The sequence below is a fragment of the Pongo pygmaeus genome, chromosome 14, assembly GCF_028885625.2.
Source record: "Pongo pygmaeus isolate AG05252 chromosome 14, NHGRI_mPonPyg2-v2.0_pri, whole genome shotgun sequence".
Lineage (NCBI taxonomy): Eukaryota > Metazoa > Chordata > Mammalia > Primates > Hominidae > Pongo > Pongo pygmaeus.
Window position 1 is genome coordinate 51,888,274 of NC_072387.2, and position 13,636 is coordinate 51,901,909.

The 13,636-nt window shown below is 41.3% G+C and overlaps 1 protein-coding gene across 23 annotated transcripts in view; it reads right to left on the reverse strand.

Annotated features, from left to right (window-relative positions):
- The window catches only part of ENOX1 (ecto-NOX disulfide-thiol exchanger 1), a 570,778-nt gene that overhangs the window by 129,423 nt on the left and 427,719 nt on the right, over positions 1-13,636 (reverse strand). For all 23 annotated transcript variants that reach the window (XM_063650813.1, XM_063650807.1, XM_063650809.1 and 20 more), the window contains 2 exons: positions 11,792-12,025; positions 959-1,171 (listed from right to left, as the gene is read on the reverse strand). In XM_063650813.1, the coding sequence (XP_063506883.1) occupies positions 959-1,171; positions 11,792-12,025 (447 nt within the window). The remainder of the gene's footprint in view (positions 1-958; positions 1,172-11,791; positions 12,026-13,636) is intronic.

A 13,636-nucleotide genomic window follows, 5' to 3' on the forward strand; every position in this document is an offset into this window, starting at 1 on the left:
CTTCCATCCCATCCTGACAGATACATTATTCCTTGTGTTTGCACTGATGAAAGAGGTGATAGGCATTTTGGCACACTATATCACAGAAAATAGTACTTATCTTCAGAATGGAAATATACATCCCATATGTCACTATCACGTAGGGCCCTGCACCTGGTATGGAATGGGGCATGGCATTGTTACAGTGTCATTCAATGGCTTTTACCAAGCAAGAGAACATCGGCAGCTGTGATGCATGATACCGTTGTGACATTAACTACAGACACAGATAGAGTGCCCATAGAAAAAAATACGCCCTTTTTTTGAATAGAGCCCTTGGTAATTACTCTGACTATTGTTCTAAGAGAAAGCCCCATTTACACCCCTTCATCATTTAGACTCTGGACATAAAAAAAAATCACTGGCATTAAGTAGTTAAGGCAATTTGTTTTCCAAATGAAGAAAGGACAAAAAAATCTCTACTCTTGAGCTGCCCATTTTGACAGCCACAGCTCCCCCAGATAAAAGATCCTGAGGAGTTTTTCTGATAGTACCCTTTTCCTACACAGAGCCCAAGGAAAATGTGTTCAAGTTTGCTTTCTACTGTCAGCACTAGGAGGACATAGGGGTCTGTGTGGACAGCCTGCAGGTGAAAGGTGGCGGCCCTGCAGCTATGATATGAACCGTGGTGGGTCCAGCAGGCACAGATGCATCTAGCTGCTCTGCCCTGGTGGCCAGGCTTGCTGTTCTGAGGAAAAGCTACAGAAACGTTGCTCACCTTGAGAAGTAAACTCTCAGGGCAGGGTCCGTGTTCCTCCAAGTTGCCACAGAACATGAAATAGGTTATGAAGTTTGCCATTCAATATGGAGTAAAAATGGGAGATTATTGAACTACTTACCCCCAAATGAAAAAATAAAATTAATAAAAAAGAAAAGGCAAAATCACAACAAAAGAGATGGCCCCCAAAATTTTACTTACATTGAGTGAGAATCCCAGTTAAGGCATTTTTAAAACTCTCCTTGGCTTCCTCCATCTCTTGCTCATGGGTCGCTTTTTCATTCATTAGCCGGCGGACATGGCTGTTGGCCGACTGCACCATGGAATAGAACTGGTTTGCAGAGCGCCGATTCACTTCCCCTCGTTCAATCCAGGAAAGCAGCACTGTGATAGCCTCTGAAAACTTGCTATCATCTGGAAATGGAAAACCACCAAGTACAAATCATGCCAAGATGAGAAAATACACTTTACTCTTGTTCCTCTCAAAAGACACAGCATAGTCCAACCTAGTGGATATATTTTCAGAACTCAACAAATTAGCTTTCCTGAGACTGACTGCCATATCATCACTTAACTTCTCTTTTCCCATCTAACTTCAGGGCACCATAGAACCACTCAGGAGGTTCACACTCTCATCTACCAACTCCATGAGCTCAGCTATAGGAGATTTGTTCTGGGCATTCTTAGGAATAAGGTACAGCCTCATTCTTCCAACAAACCTTGATTCCTCTTTCTTAAGATGGACTTGAAAAACTGTTATTAACCTACTTGGCCTCTACTTCATTTCTCTGTTCCTTGATCAAAAATGTTATACAGTGTTACCAGTTTTCTCATTTATAGAATCAGCTGAGTTAGTGTTAAAATGTGGAAGAAAGATTGGATTACTTTAAAAGTATTTGTAATGTATGGTATTGTCCCTAAGGCAGGTAGTAGGAATAAGTCAATTCTTGTTCTACTGTAGTTCAAAACTAATTCCATTTTAGGGCTAATACCATATATTTAATTAGGCTGAAAAATAGAATATTTCCTAGTTTTCCACAAAAGAGAACATGTTTCCTGAGGTGTTCTGTGTTTGCTTTAGATGGCTATGGAGAGCCCATCTGAACCCGGTTTGAGATGTATGTGCATGGTGTGGGGGGGATAGGAAGTGGGAAATGAAGTTCCACCTGAAAATAAGTGATAAAGTCTATTTCAAAGAAAACAGACTTGCCTATTTGGGAATGGTCACTGGACCAAACCCGTGTTGTATGGCTTGGAGGTGGAGAAAAAGAAAGTTTGTGGGTGATTAAGTTAATTAGAACTGGAAGTTGTATGTCAGTTGTTACAGCATTAATCGATCTGACTACTGCTAAAGGCTCATTGCCTACTTTCCAGGCAAACCTGAGGGGAGAAGCCTTTCATTTGTATTCTGCAATCCCTAGAAAATGTGCTTTAGGGAAAAATATCCTACATTTTTACAAGTAAACTAGGTAGACTCTGAATTCTAAAAATCAGGAGCAAAATTAGATTGAAAGATTCAGATTCTTACCCATTCGCTTAAAAAGTACTGAGTGTCAACTGTGTGCCAGGCACTGTCCCCTCCACTGGAGGGGCATCGGAGACATCCTTATGTATTGTTTGCATATAAACATACATACACTCCACATGAATAGACAGGGGGAGATGCATGCTTGAGAAAAAGATTTCATTTCACTCACCAGATTTTAAAATCAATCATTGAGTTCTTATTAGTATTTTACACATCATACGAAACCTTCCCACCGTTGAGTGCTTTGTAAATTTATAGGGTGCTTTACAAACATCTTTAGTATCTTTTCTCCCAAAGACCTCCTCCCAGACCAGGAGTACAGCTTCCTTAGTATGGCTGCTGCTTGCCCAGGAGGTGCGTGTCCTGAATGAAGGTGGGGCTGAACCTAATTCAAGGTCCTGTGGCTGAGCTCTGCCTTCCCCAGGAAAGAAAGCAGCTTTTAGGGATGTGCCCACGCTCAGCCACCATTCTAAGCCCTCTCCTGCTGCACAGCAGCCTTCTAGATTTGGGGATCAAAGCTTTTTTTCTGAGCAACCCTGCCCCCCTGCCCTCACACTTTAACCAGAGGAGATAACTGGCCTGGGAATGCCCACAAAACACCTGTGAATGACAGATTCGAGTTTCCTTGAAAATCTCAACCCATAGGCACAGAACACACTTACTGAGTATCGTAGCTGCTTATACCATTTTGTTAATTCTGGAATTTCAGTCTAAGTTCAACCCTCAGTGAACTCCAGCTGCAATGGTTTCTTATCTCATTTCATGGATCGAAGCGGCTTGTGTAAGATAAAATCCATCACACAACTTAACATTATGTTCAGCCCATGGAGAGGCCCATAATTTAGCATTATGTTTGTGAGAGGCCCACTGCGACCGTTACCGGCAGAATAAATTTTGCCTCCCTCCACACTCTCTACCTCTCTTCCCACCAATATATGTTAGGAGAATGGACCTAAGAACAGACAGCAGAAATAAACCTAATGCTTAGAAGAAATCTTTTTTTTTTCCTCTGAAAAGATAACAGAAAAAGAGAACACTGACTTCATGTACTATTTTTCCCCTTTGCTATGAGTTTCATGTCTACATAACACAGAGAAAGAAAAATCCTTAACGTTTTTGTTATGAGCTTTGCAGGGACAGAGTGTAATGCTGTTCACCTCTTTCTGTCATATACAGGTAGTTTTTCCTTCTCTTGCTCGTGGTCACTTAGTTCATAAATAGACTAACTTTACCATCAGGAAAAAAAACACTTCAATTTTAAAAATGCATGTTTGCTCAAATGGTCTGAAAGCCACATTTTATTGCCCTTCACACCTAGACCTAGAGAACAATAAGTTCACCAGCAGATTATAGTTTCAGAAAGAGGAAACAATATTCTTAGGATTAAGCCACTGAAAATACACAATTTCAAAAGTAAGTAGTCAAGAGATTTTCTAACATGTTAACAAGTACTAGGAGGCAGAATTCCATTAGCCTATAAGAAGAATATAGTTTCAAAGACTCCCAATTTCATCTTCATTTCTGAACTTTCTGAAACTGACAGGCCGATATATGATTGATGTACTGACATTCAAATTAAATTAAAAAAACATTAGTTAAGGCATGCTTGATAACTCCAGTCAATATTTGTTGCCATGTAAGAAGTGACTTTAATTTATATTAATTAAGACTAAACCAGTAACTCCCTCTGGATGGCTACAGGAGGATATTGGGAGCAGTCATTTTCAATACTCAACTGTAAATTCAATTTTGTATTCAGTGGAAAGATCACTGAGAAAGCAGAAAACAATATAAACTAATTTAAACAGGATTTAGATTGCAGCATTATTAAAGCCATTCATGTGGAAAGAAATTAACACTGCTCGTAAAAATCACATCAAAGACGCACTTATAAAATTCCACATACTTTCTGTGAACATGCTCAGGCATAACTCTGAACTGGATGCAGTTTAGAAGCTAGAATGTGCAGATGTGTTTTTCCACCATAAGAATTAGGAACGATTGGTATATGATGGAGTGAATATATATCATTTGCTCATTAGAAATTACCCACCGTTTTCTAATCAGGTCCTCACAATGTTAATGCACCTGAGTTAATGGACAGTTCCATTCACGGGTCTTGCCTTTTTCCCTTCCATCTGTCCGTCCCCGCTTCCTTTGCCAGAGCCCTCTTTGCTAAACAGCACGGAATGCCTCCCTTATCCCCACTTACCCTTGGGTCTCTCCCACTCCTGGTCCCCCTGGTCAGCTGTTATTCTTCCCTCAAGATTCAGCGTAAGTGCCCTTTTATAAAGAAATCTCTTCTGCAACTCTAGGATGAATTAGGTGTCTCTTTGCTATGTTTCCACAATTCCCCGCATATCCTGCTATTAAAGCATTAGTCGCACTGTATGGTAATTGTTGGTTTACAGATCTGTCTCCAGTTTTGAGGGGCTAATATGAGAATAAAATTTACAAAACATATTTCTGTCTTCTGGTTACTCTGAGTTTTTCCCTTTGTATTTTATATTTTATTGCACTCTACAGTAGTTCCTCCTTATCCACAGTTTCACCTTCTGGGGTTTCAGTTACCCTAGGTCTCGGTTAACTGTGGTCAACTGCAGACTGAAAATAGTAAATGGAAAATTGCAGATATAAGCAATTCATACATTTTAAATTGCACACTGTTCTGAATAGCATAATGAAATGTCACGCTGTCTCACTCTGACCTGACCAGGATATGAATCATCCCTTTGTCCAGGGTATCCACGTTGTCTACACTACCTCCCTGTGAATCACTTGGTAGAGCCACCTGGGTTATTAGATCCACTGTAATGGTACAGCAGTGTTTGTGTTCAAGTAACCCTTATTTGGCTAATAATGGCCCTAAAATGCAAGAGTAGTGACGCTGGCAATTTGGAAATGCCAAAGAAAAGCCACAAAGTGCTTCCTTTAAGTGAAAAGGTAAAAGTTCTTCACAATAAAGAAAGAAAAAAATTGTATGCTGAGGTTGCTAAAATCTAGGATAAGAACAATTTATCTATGAAACTGTGAAGAAGTAAAAAGAAGCTTGTGCATAGTATATACAGTGTTCAGTACTATCCATGCTTTCAGCCATCCACTGGGGATCTTGGAATGTATCCCCCAAGGATAAGGGGAGACTACTGTATTCCTAATAGATTTGTAGCAATTAATACTGGAAAGATACAAATGCAATGGTTAAAAGTTAGGAAACATCATAGTTGATAATAAACATTTAAATTTCATGTCAAAGAGTATTTTCACATATGCCATTATCTACTAGAGATAGATGTTCTCATGACAAGCTGAATGATCCTGTTATACTTCAGGCTTCAGAAGTCATTATCACTGGCAATGAAAGTTAAGAGTGATGTCAGATAATCCCACAGAAGCAAGGCCCTCTGCAGTGAGGCACTAAACAGTTTATCAAATAACTCAAAAATGTTTTTGAAAGCATTTTTAATTCTGGGAAGATAATTGCTCTTTAGCTTTGTGAGGAGTAAATAATATTATAATGATACTATCAGATGTCACCACTGGAATCCACACCCATCTCATTTCATTTCTGGTTATTTCAGACTTTGTTAACCTCCTTCCCTCTCCCTCTCTTCCACATTTATTGAGTACTTGGCACATAGTAGGCATTACGAAACTGCATATGGGAGAACTCTTTGCTATACTGAAAGACCAGGTGCAGGAGCAGCCTTTGCGAGCTTGTTAAAAATGCAGACTCAGCCTTTCTCACACCTCCAGAATTGGAATCTGCATTTTACTCCAGGTGATTTCTACGGACATGGAGGTTTGAGAAGCACTGAAGAAAGGACTCAGTGAAGGCCAGGTAAACTGGTTAGGAGCTGACCAAAGTAAGAGATAATGAAATCCTGAAGTGGAAAGTAGCAGCTGAGATAGTAGAGACTTTCAAAAGGAATAGATGTGATTCTTAAGAGCTTTGTGAGTCTCTATCCCTGTCCCCATGACCAATTAAAGAACAGCTGTCACTTCTATCCAGGAAAAAAAAAAGTGTTCAAGACTTGGAAATGGGCATAGAGATTACTATAGACCCTTTCTATGGAATGCTGGGCATGAATTACCTAATTCTACAGGGGGTGGGAGACTTTAATTCTTTGGCTAATCTCTGACACTAGGCTATTTTACAACTTTGTAGGAGTAGAACATAAATCGTAGCAAACTGATAACAATACAAATAATTCGTCTCTGTAACAATGCAAATTAATTTTTGTTCAGTAGAAAATGTAAATCTTTATAAAGCGAATTCTCCTTCGAAACAGTTTTAACATTTTCTTGGTCTCCTCATTAATTACTGAGTTAAATAAAATCATTGACACATGTTCATTTTATATTTGTAAGACAGTCATGATTTCACTGTCACAGTATTCTTTAACAAAAGACAGGGCCCATGCTACAGTCACATCTGAAAGTCCAGGGCATGGCACAAAGCGATGGGTACCTGGTGAATTTTAATTAAACTGATACATAGATAATGATAGGGAAAATAAACCAAATTGGTAAGTGTTTTTTGTTTTTGTTTTTGAGATGGAGTTTTGCTCTTGTTGCCCAGGTTGGAGTGCAATGGCGTGATCTCGGCTCACTGCAACCTCCACCTCCTGGGTTCAAGTGATTCTCCTGCCTCAGCCTCCTGAGTAGCTGGGATTACGGGCATGCACCACCAGGCCCAGCTAATTCTGTATTTTTGGTAGAGATGGGATTTCTCCATGTTGGTCAGGCTGGTCTCGAACCCCTGACCTCAGGTGATCCACCCACCTTGGCCTCCCAAAGGGCTGGGATTACAGGCGTGAGCCACCACACCAGGCTGGTAAGTGTTTTTTTCCTTCCGCTTTGTGTGCACAGGGAGAAGCAGCCCTGAATTTCAGAACAATAGATGGGATAACAGCCAAGCCGGGAGCACTGAATACGAAACTTAGGTGGGCTATAGTATCCTTATTTGCAGCTGGGTCTATAAGGGAACAATGAGGAGACAGGGATTTTATGTTTGAACAGAACGAGGGAAAACAAGGAAGACATTCTAAAATGCTTTTCTTTCTAAAGAAATGGAGGGACACACACATGTGTACACACATACACACACAAGGAAAGGTATGTCTGTAGTTATCACTGATTTCTGGCTCCAAAGATAACTGGAAATTGCTCACAGTGTACAGTCACATAGTCATCTAAACAGATTTGGAATTTCAGTATGGTCAAAGCATTGCTGCTATCACAATCCCCAAATTTCTGTACGTGTCCCTAAAGAAGTCGCCTTTTCCTGGCTGTTCAATTAACCCCGCATCAACTAACCAGATCACAGACAGTATAAAAGGCTAAACAAACAGTTAATGTTCCCTTCTACCCCCAAAACACACATGCAATCTCCTTAACTATTTAGTAGCTGTAAAAATGAGAAAATTAAGGGGGCAATATGAAAATGCACTGGTTATTCCTGCTTTAGGGTCAAGCAAAATATTTCTAAATAAAACGGCCTATCTTGCCTCTATGAAGGTCAATAACACATAAGGAAATAATTTGCAAACAGGCTCCTATGTTTCATATTTCCCTTACTCTATGAAGGAAGCCTGGCTTTTAGCTAATGGGACATCCACTTGGCTCATAACATTATTGATTTTTACTTTCATGGAACCATAAATACTGACAACCATCTCAGCAAAATGCTGGTACCACATCTGCCCCTTCCTCCCTCTGGCAGGCTGACATGGGGCTATTCTATATGCAAATCAGAGTCCAGTTCTCTGGAAATTATGAATGTTGATCCCAGGAGGATGGTATTCTTGTTGACACATCAGGAAATACCAAAGGCCCTGCTTGCAAGGCTTTGTCAGGACGTCACCTGATTCAGAGAGAAACTCTTCATCTCATCCACAAAATGAAAGATTATGTGAAGCTTTCTAAGGGGGTACAAAGTACACAAAAACTTTTAAATGCTCTTGCCAAGAGAAATCCCAGTGAATTAGAATATAATCCTTCCTCACTGTCTAATCAATCTCTTCCTTCCACAGTCCAAACACAGGGTTCCTCCAGGGGTGGATGGTCTGTGTTAGACACACTGAAATTCATTATCTCATCTGCCTGGTGCCACTGTTTCCAATAAAGTGTAATTATGGTGTTATTGAGCTCCTTCTCACTTTCTCAAAGCCATGCTATAAACTTTGGGTTTCTGAGCAGTTACTTCCCAGTCGGTCTTCATTAAGTTGAATTGTCTCAGAACAATGTCTATTTAACCAGCAGGATGCCTACTAATTTTCTTTTTTAGAATTTGTATTAATGTAACAGGCACTGGGTGACTCCATGTCTCAGACACTACACAAACACAACACAGTGTTACCTCTGGTTTCAGAAGGTCAAGTAGCCAGTGAATGGGATAACCTGGTCCCAGAAGATCCTCCCTCTCTCACTCTGGCACTGCCCATCTGGGCTGGCTATCTCCCCTGCGACAGCACTCTGCACTTCCCACATATAACAGGGGGATTATTATATTTATTATAATAGTGCACTATTATAAGTGGCAAACGCAAGGTGATTTGTTATTGCCTGTGTCACTCAAGACACCTAAACTCTTTGAGGCAGGGGCTTGTTCACCGTTGTCCTTTCCACCACTGGCCAGGACAGTGCCAGGCATTTGTTAAAATGCTGATTAAAGAATACTTCTTGAGTGATTGGAAGGATGGCTGAGCACACATCACATCATTTCCATGTACATCTGGTCATGCCCAGTAGAACCACTGGCCAGAAATTCAACGTGCTCATAGATCCAAATAGCAGAAAAAGAGAGAAAAGAATTATTTTACTGAGCACCTACTATGTGCACAGTTTTAGCATTGGACAGGACATGAAGAGGGCCTTGTGGGTCATAAGAAAGACTTGGTTTGTACAGATTTTGCTAAATAAAGCTGATTTTCAAAGAGAAAATTGTAAGAATAAACAAGTATGATATAAAATAGAGGAAAAGTATCTGTAATAAATCTAAGTAAGATTTCTCAGGGGAGGAAAAAAATCAAATCCAATTAGGTATTTTCAGATTGCATTTCCATTTCCTTTCTGACACAGATTTCTTTACCTTAGGTCTTGACTGTATTTTATGTCCCCACATCAATGAAATCATCTTCAGGGAAACAGTGTCCTCAGCTCCTCCTGTCTGGCTTTGCAACATTATAAGGAGCATGGAGTGGATTTCCTCTCTAAGGCAGCCAATTTCCTAAGCAATTAAATGCTGTTTATATTCCAAACTCTATGCTTGGGTTGAAATTGTCAAGCTTGATATTACCTGACTCTTGCCTAAGATGTATCCCCAGCTAGTTCATTCTACTGTAACAGCCATCTATTAAAATTTCCAATCTGTTCTTTCCTCAAGGGATCACACAGTACTTGGCAAAGGTACAGCTTCTGAATTCTGCAAATTATACTCATCTATATAAATATATATTTTTGAAATGGCAAGGCTTGCAAATTACTTTACCAAATTGACATCCCAATCTGTTATCCTCTAAAAGGAGAGGCAAATGCCACATACTTCATACGTGTGGAGACACTCCTGTACTGGGTTCTTAAAAACAACATAACTAGATGATACGCTTTTATGAAATTCCTCCAGGAGGTCACAGATCAAGGTGCAGTTTTTGTCACTTCTAGGTGTGGACAAACTGAATACAGTTAGTCTGTGTAGATCATAATCTGATACCACAATACATTGGATATTAAAGAAAAATTATTGTTCCAGTGAATACTCCTTGTTGAGAACATTGCTGCTGTATCTCATTTTGGCCACTCCTTGTGGTTTCTAGGCTGGAGGGAAAAGTGAGATGATATCTGTATCTGCACTGCATATGCCCTTTATTAAAGGCACAGCCATGGCCTATGTATTTACATCAGTAAGACATGGTTTCTCAAAGCAGCAGAACACACCACAAGAGCATCAGCAAGAAGCATTCCTTGGTTATGGTGCGGGTATTTCAGTGGCAGCTGCAGTTGATTAAGGATTCTCAAGCCCTGGATGGGGGATGAAGATTGGAAGCACAGCACCCCCGCTGCCACCTTTTTTTTTTTTTTAAAGCATAGAATGTCAACTTCCTATCTTCCTAAAATAGGTGTTAGGCAGCTTTTCATACATTTTTTTTAGTGAAAACATCCAATCCACTTTATACACTGCCAGCAATACACCAGCTATGTTCTAAAACACTTGAAGGATCAATCACATCCCTCTTCTCGTCAGAAATCTGTTAATAGCTTCCCCACTGTTTATGGAATAAAACCCAAATCCAGCAATAGCCTTCAGGGCTGTGCCATCTGGCCCAGACTGCCATTCCAGCTTTACCTCACTCTAGAAAGGCAGCTTCTATGCTGAATTCCTTTCTGCTTCTGTGGGTTTTTATTCTTAGGTCTCCAGCCTCTAACTAGAATGCCTTTATGCCTCTTTTTATCCTGGGGAAAAAATTTATTCTGCAAATTTCAAATTATGCCTCCTCTATAAAGACTTTCTTGACACTTTCATCAACATTATTTGCGCTGGCCCCTGAGTCCCCAAAGCGTATTGCATATACCTTGGTTGACAATCATGCCATTGACTTGGTATTACAGTTAATTGTTTATCTGTAGACACCTACATGTGGCCAGCAACTGTGACTTACATTCTCTCATCAAATCCTGACAGTGCTCAGTGACCTCAGGAGGGTCTGACCATCATTTGCCTGTAAAATGCCCATATGTTGCTCAGCTCACACAACTTTGGTTAGTAATAGAACTGAATTCACATGTCATCCTAACTTCAAAATCTGGCATCACTGTAGTTCGCAGGGGCAGGTACTAGAGCCTTCCTATGTCTTTATTTCCTACAGCATAAAACACCAGGGAGGGCCTCAGAAAACATTAGAGGAAATAAAACATACTCTCTTCTCTTGCTAATCGTCCTGTAAATGTTGCATGTGTCCCTTCAACTGCATCTCTGAAGACAGGGATCCCATTCTATGTTTCTTTTCTATCCTCGATGGACCCTAGCACCATGTCTGCTGTTTTGCCTGAAGAGGGCTTTAGGAGTCTGGTAAACATGCACACTCTATAGAGCTGGAGGAACACTAAGAATGCCCCACCAATGGCACAAATACTTGCCCGGCTCATTAAACACTGGGTCAGAAGATAATAGCCTGCTTTGGGGACCTTTCTGTCCCCTCATTCAGTGAGTTTTGTTGAGTGACTGTACATACACTTCTATGGAGAACATGGGTGAGCATTCTGGAAAGGGGCAGGGGTCTGTCCCAGGCAGAAGATGAAACCCAGGTGTCTGCAGCTTCCAGGGGACCCCCCAGCTAACCCCACCCCAGCTCTGTAAAGAGTCTGTGCTTACACCAGACTCTTACAGCCTTCTTAAGGCATAGCAGACATTGTGCTGAAGGGACAATGGTGGAGGCAGGAGAAACGCACAGGGTTCCGTGTCTGGGGATCCCTGTGGAGGAAGAAAAGCCAGCGTGGGCGGCCCATACCTTTCAGCTTTTCGGCCAGCAGAGCGGCTTCGTGCTCCGAGTAGTGCATTATGGCGGGCGGGGATGGGGGCCGGAGCCGGTCCTCCTCCAGCTTGCGCCGGTGCCGCTCCTCCCGGGCACGCATCCTCTGCTTGCATTCCCACTCATAGAAGTCATCCCTGGCCTGGGCAAAGTCCACATGAAGGCGGCCTGAATCCTTTTTGTCGGTGCTAGACCCTAATCTCATCCTATAACCTGAAACCAATGGAAACTCTGGTCATACCATAATGTCACAATGGCCACATGTTTTTGGTCCAGACCTTCAAGGCACACTTAGGCAAATGCTCACTTATTTCTTTGCTGTCACTACGGATACATTTCCCATAGGAGGCGGGAAACAATTATCCTTTTCCCCAGCAATCTTGAAGCTCTGTAAAGTTAGGCCTGTTACAGGTTTGGGGATAAACACACCTTGGAGAGTTGTCTCAGTGGGCTGCTTACCCATCTTCCAAACCAGTATCCCCAAGAGAAGATGATCTCAGGAACTAGGGTCTTATCATGATGATTCCTTCCTCTCCCTGGCTTCTAGGAAGCTCAGAAACAAATTTGGTATGAAGCATTTTTTTCTCTCTACCTTTTTATGGCCTTGGCTTTATTATATTTTCAGTTGACTATAATTCTATTGTATAGGTGAAATATGAGTAAATAAAGAGCATCTATGATATTTAAAAAGATCTACAAAGTGAATTCCAGACACCTCACTCACAAGTTATTGCTACATTCCCCCAGAAAATGCTGCTGCTCAATTCTCTCTCAGCAGCTGCAAAAGCCACAATTACCAAGGCAATTTTGCAATGCTGTTTTATTTCCACTTATCCTCTGGGGCGCGCAAGAGAATATTTTACCTTCAATCAAGAGGCCTCACCGCTGCCTTCCTCACAGCCCTGCAGCACCTCATCTGGTATGCAGCACCACACAAATTGTTCATGTAATATTTTAAGGCCACAGCAGCCCCGTGCAGGAGCCCAGAGCTAGACAAAGAAAAAGATGGGCCTGGAAATCTTTGGGGGATTCACTGTGAGCTACCCAACTTAGATAAAGATTATGAGCAGAAATTTGATCTGAGAGATCAACACTAACAGAACTGAAACCAGTCAGCCGGCCTAACTTCAAATGAAGAAGAGTTGACTTTGAGGTTGCTCTTCAGTTTGGGGTACTCAGATTTTCAGAACATAAAGCCAGGTCCCAGCAGAGACACAGCTGCTGGGGGCTGCCAGAGGAGAGAGCAACATAAGCACTTTTCCAGTATGGGGGCTTTGCAAATGAGATACAACTGTAAAATGCTAGGCTGCACTGTGCTGATGTTCAAGATCTCATGGTAGATTTCAATGGATTATTTTAGCACTTGAGGATAAAACTCAGCTGAAAATCTCTGTAGAGGCTGGCTCCTCCCCAGGAGGCCACTTCACACCTTTGAAAAGTTACAAATAAGATATTGACTTCACATCTGGTTTCTGTGATGCCATGGAACCCTTCTCACTGCTAGATTTTCAAGTGTTATCTAAAAATGGGAAGACATAACAATACCAATCAAAAACAAAAACATCTAATCACAGATGTGCAGAATTAATGCAAAAGCAAAATGTATCTTGGTTGTGGGCCATGGGAACTTAACAAGTCAGCAGGCCACAGTGATACATGCATAACAGCTGAGCAGGCAGGACTGTTTAAACTGGCCAGCTATCCCAACTGGCCAAGCACCTTTCCCCTGCTCATGTCCAGAGAATCAGTTTTCAAACATTTCTGGCTCCAGAAACACCCTCACTTTCACAGAAACATCATCATTAAGGACTTAAAAGAGACCCT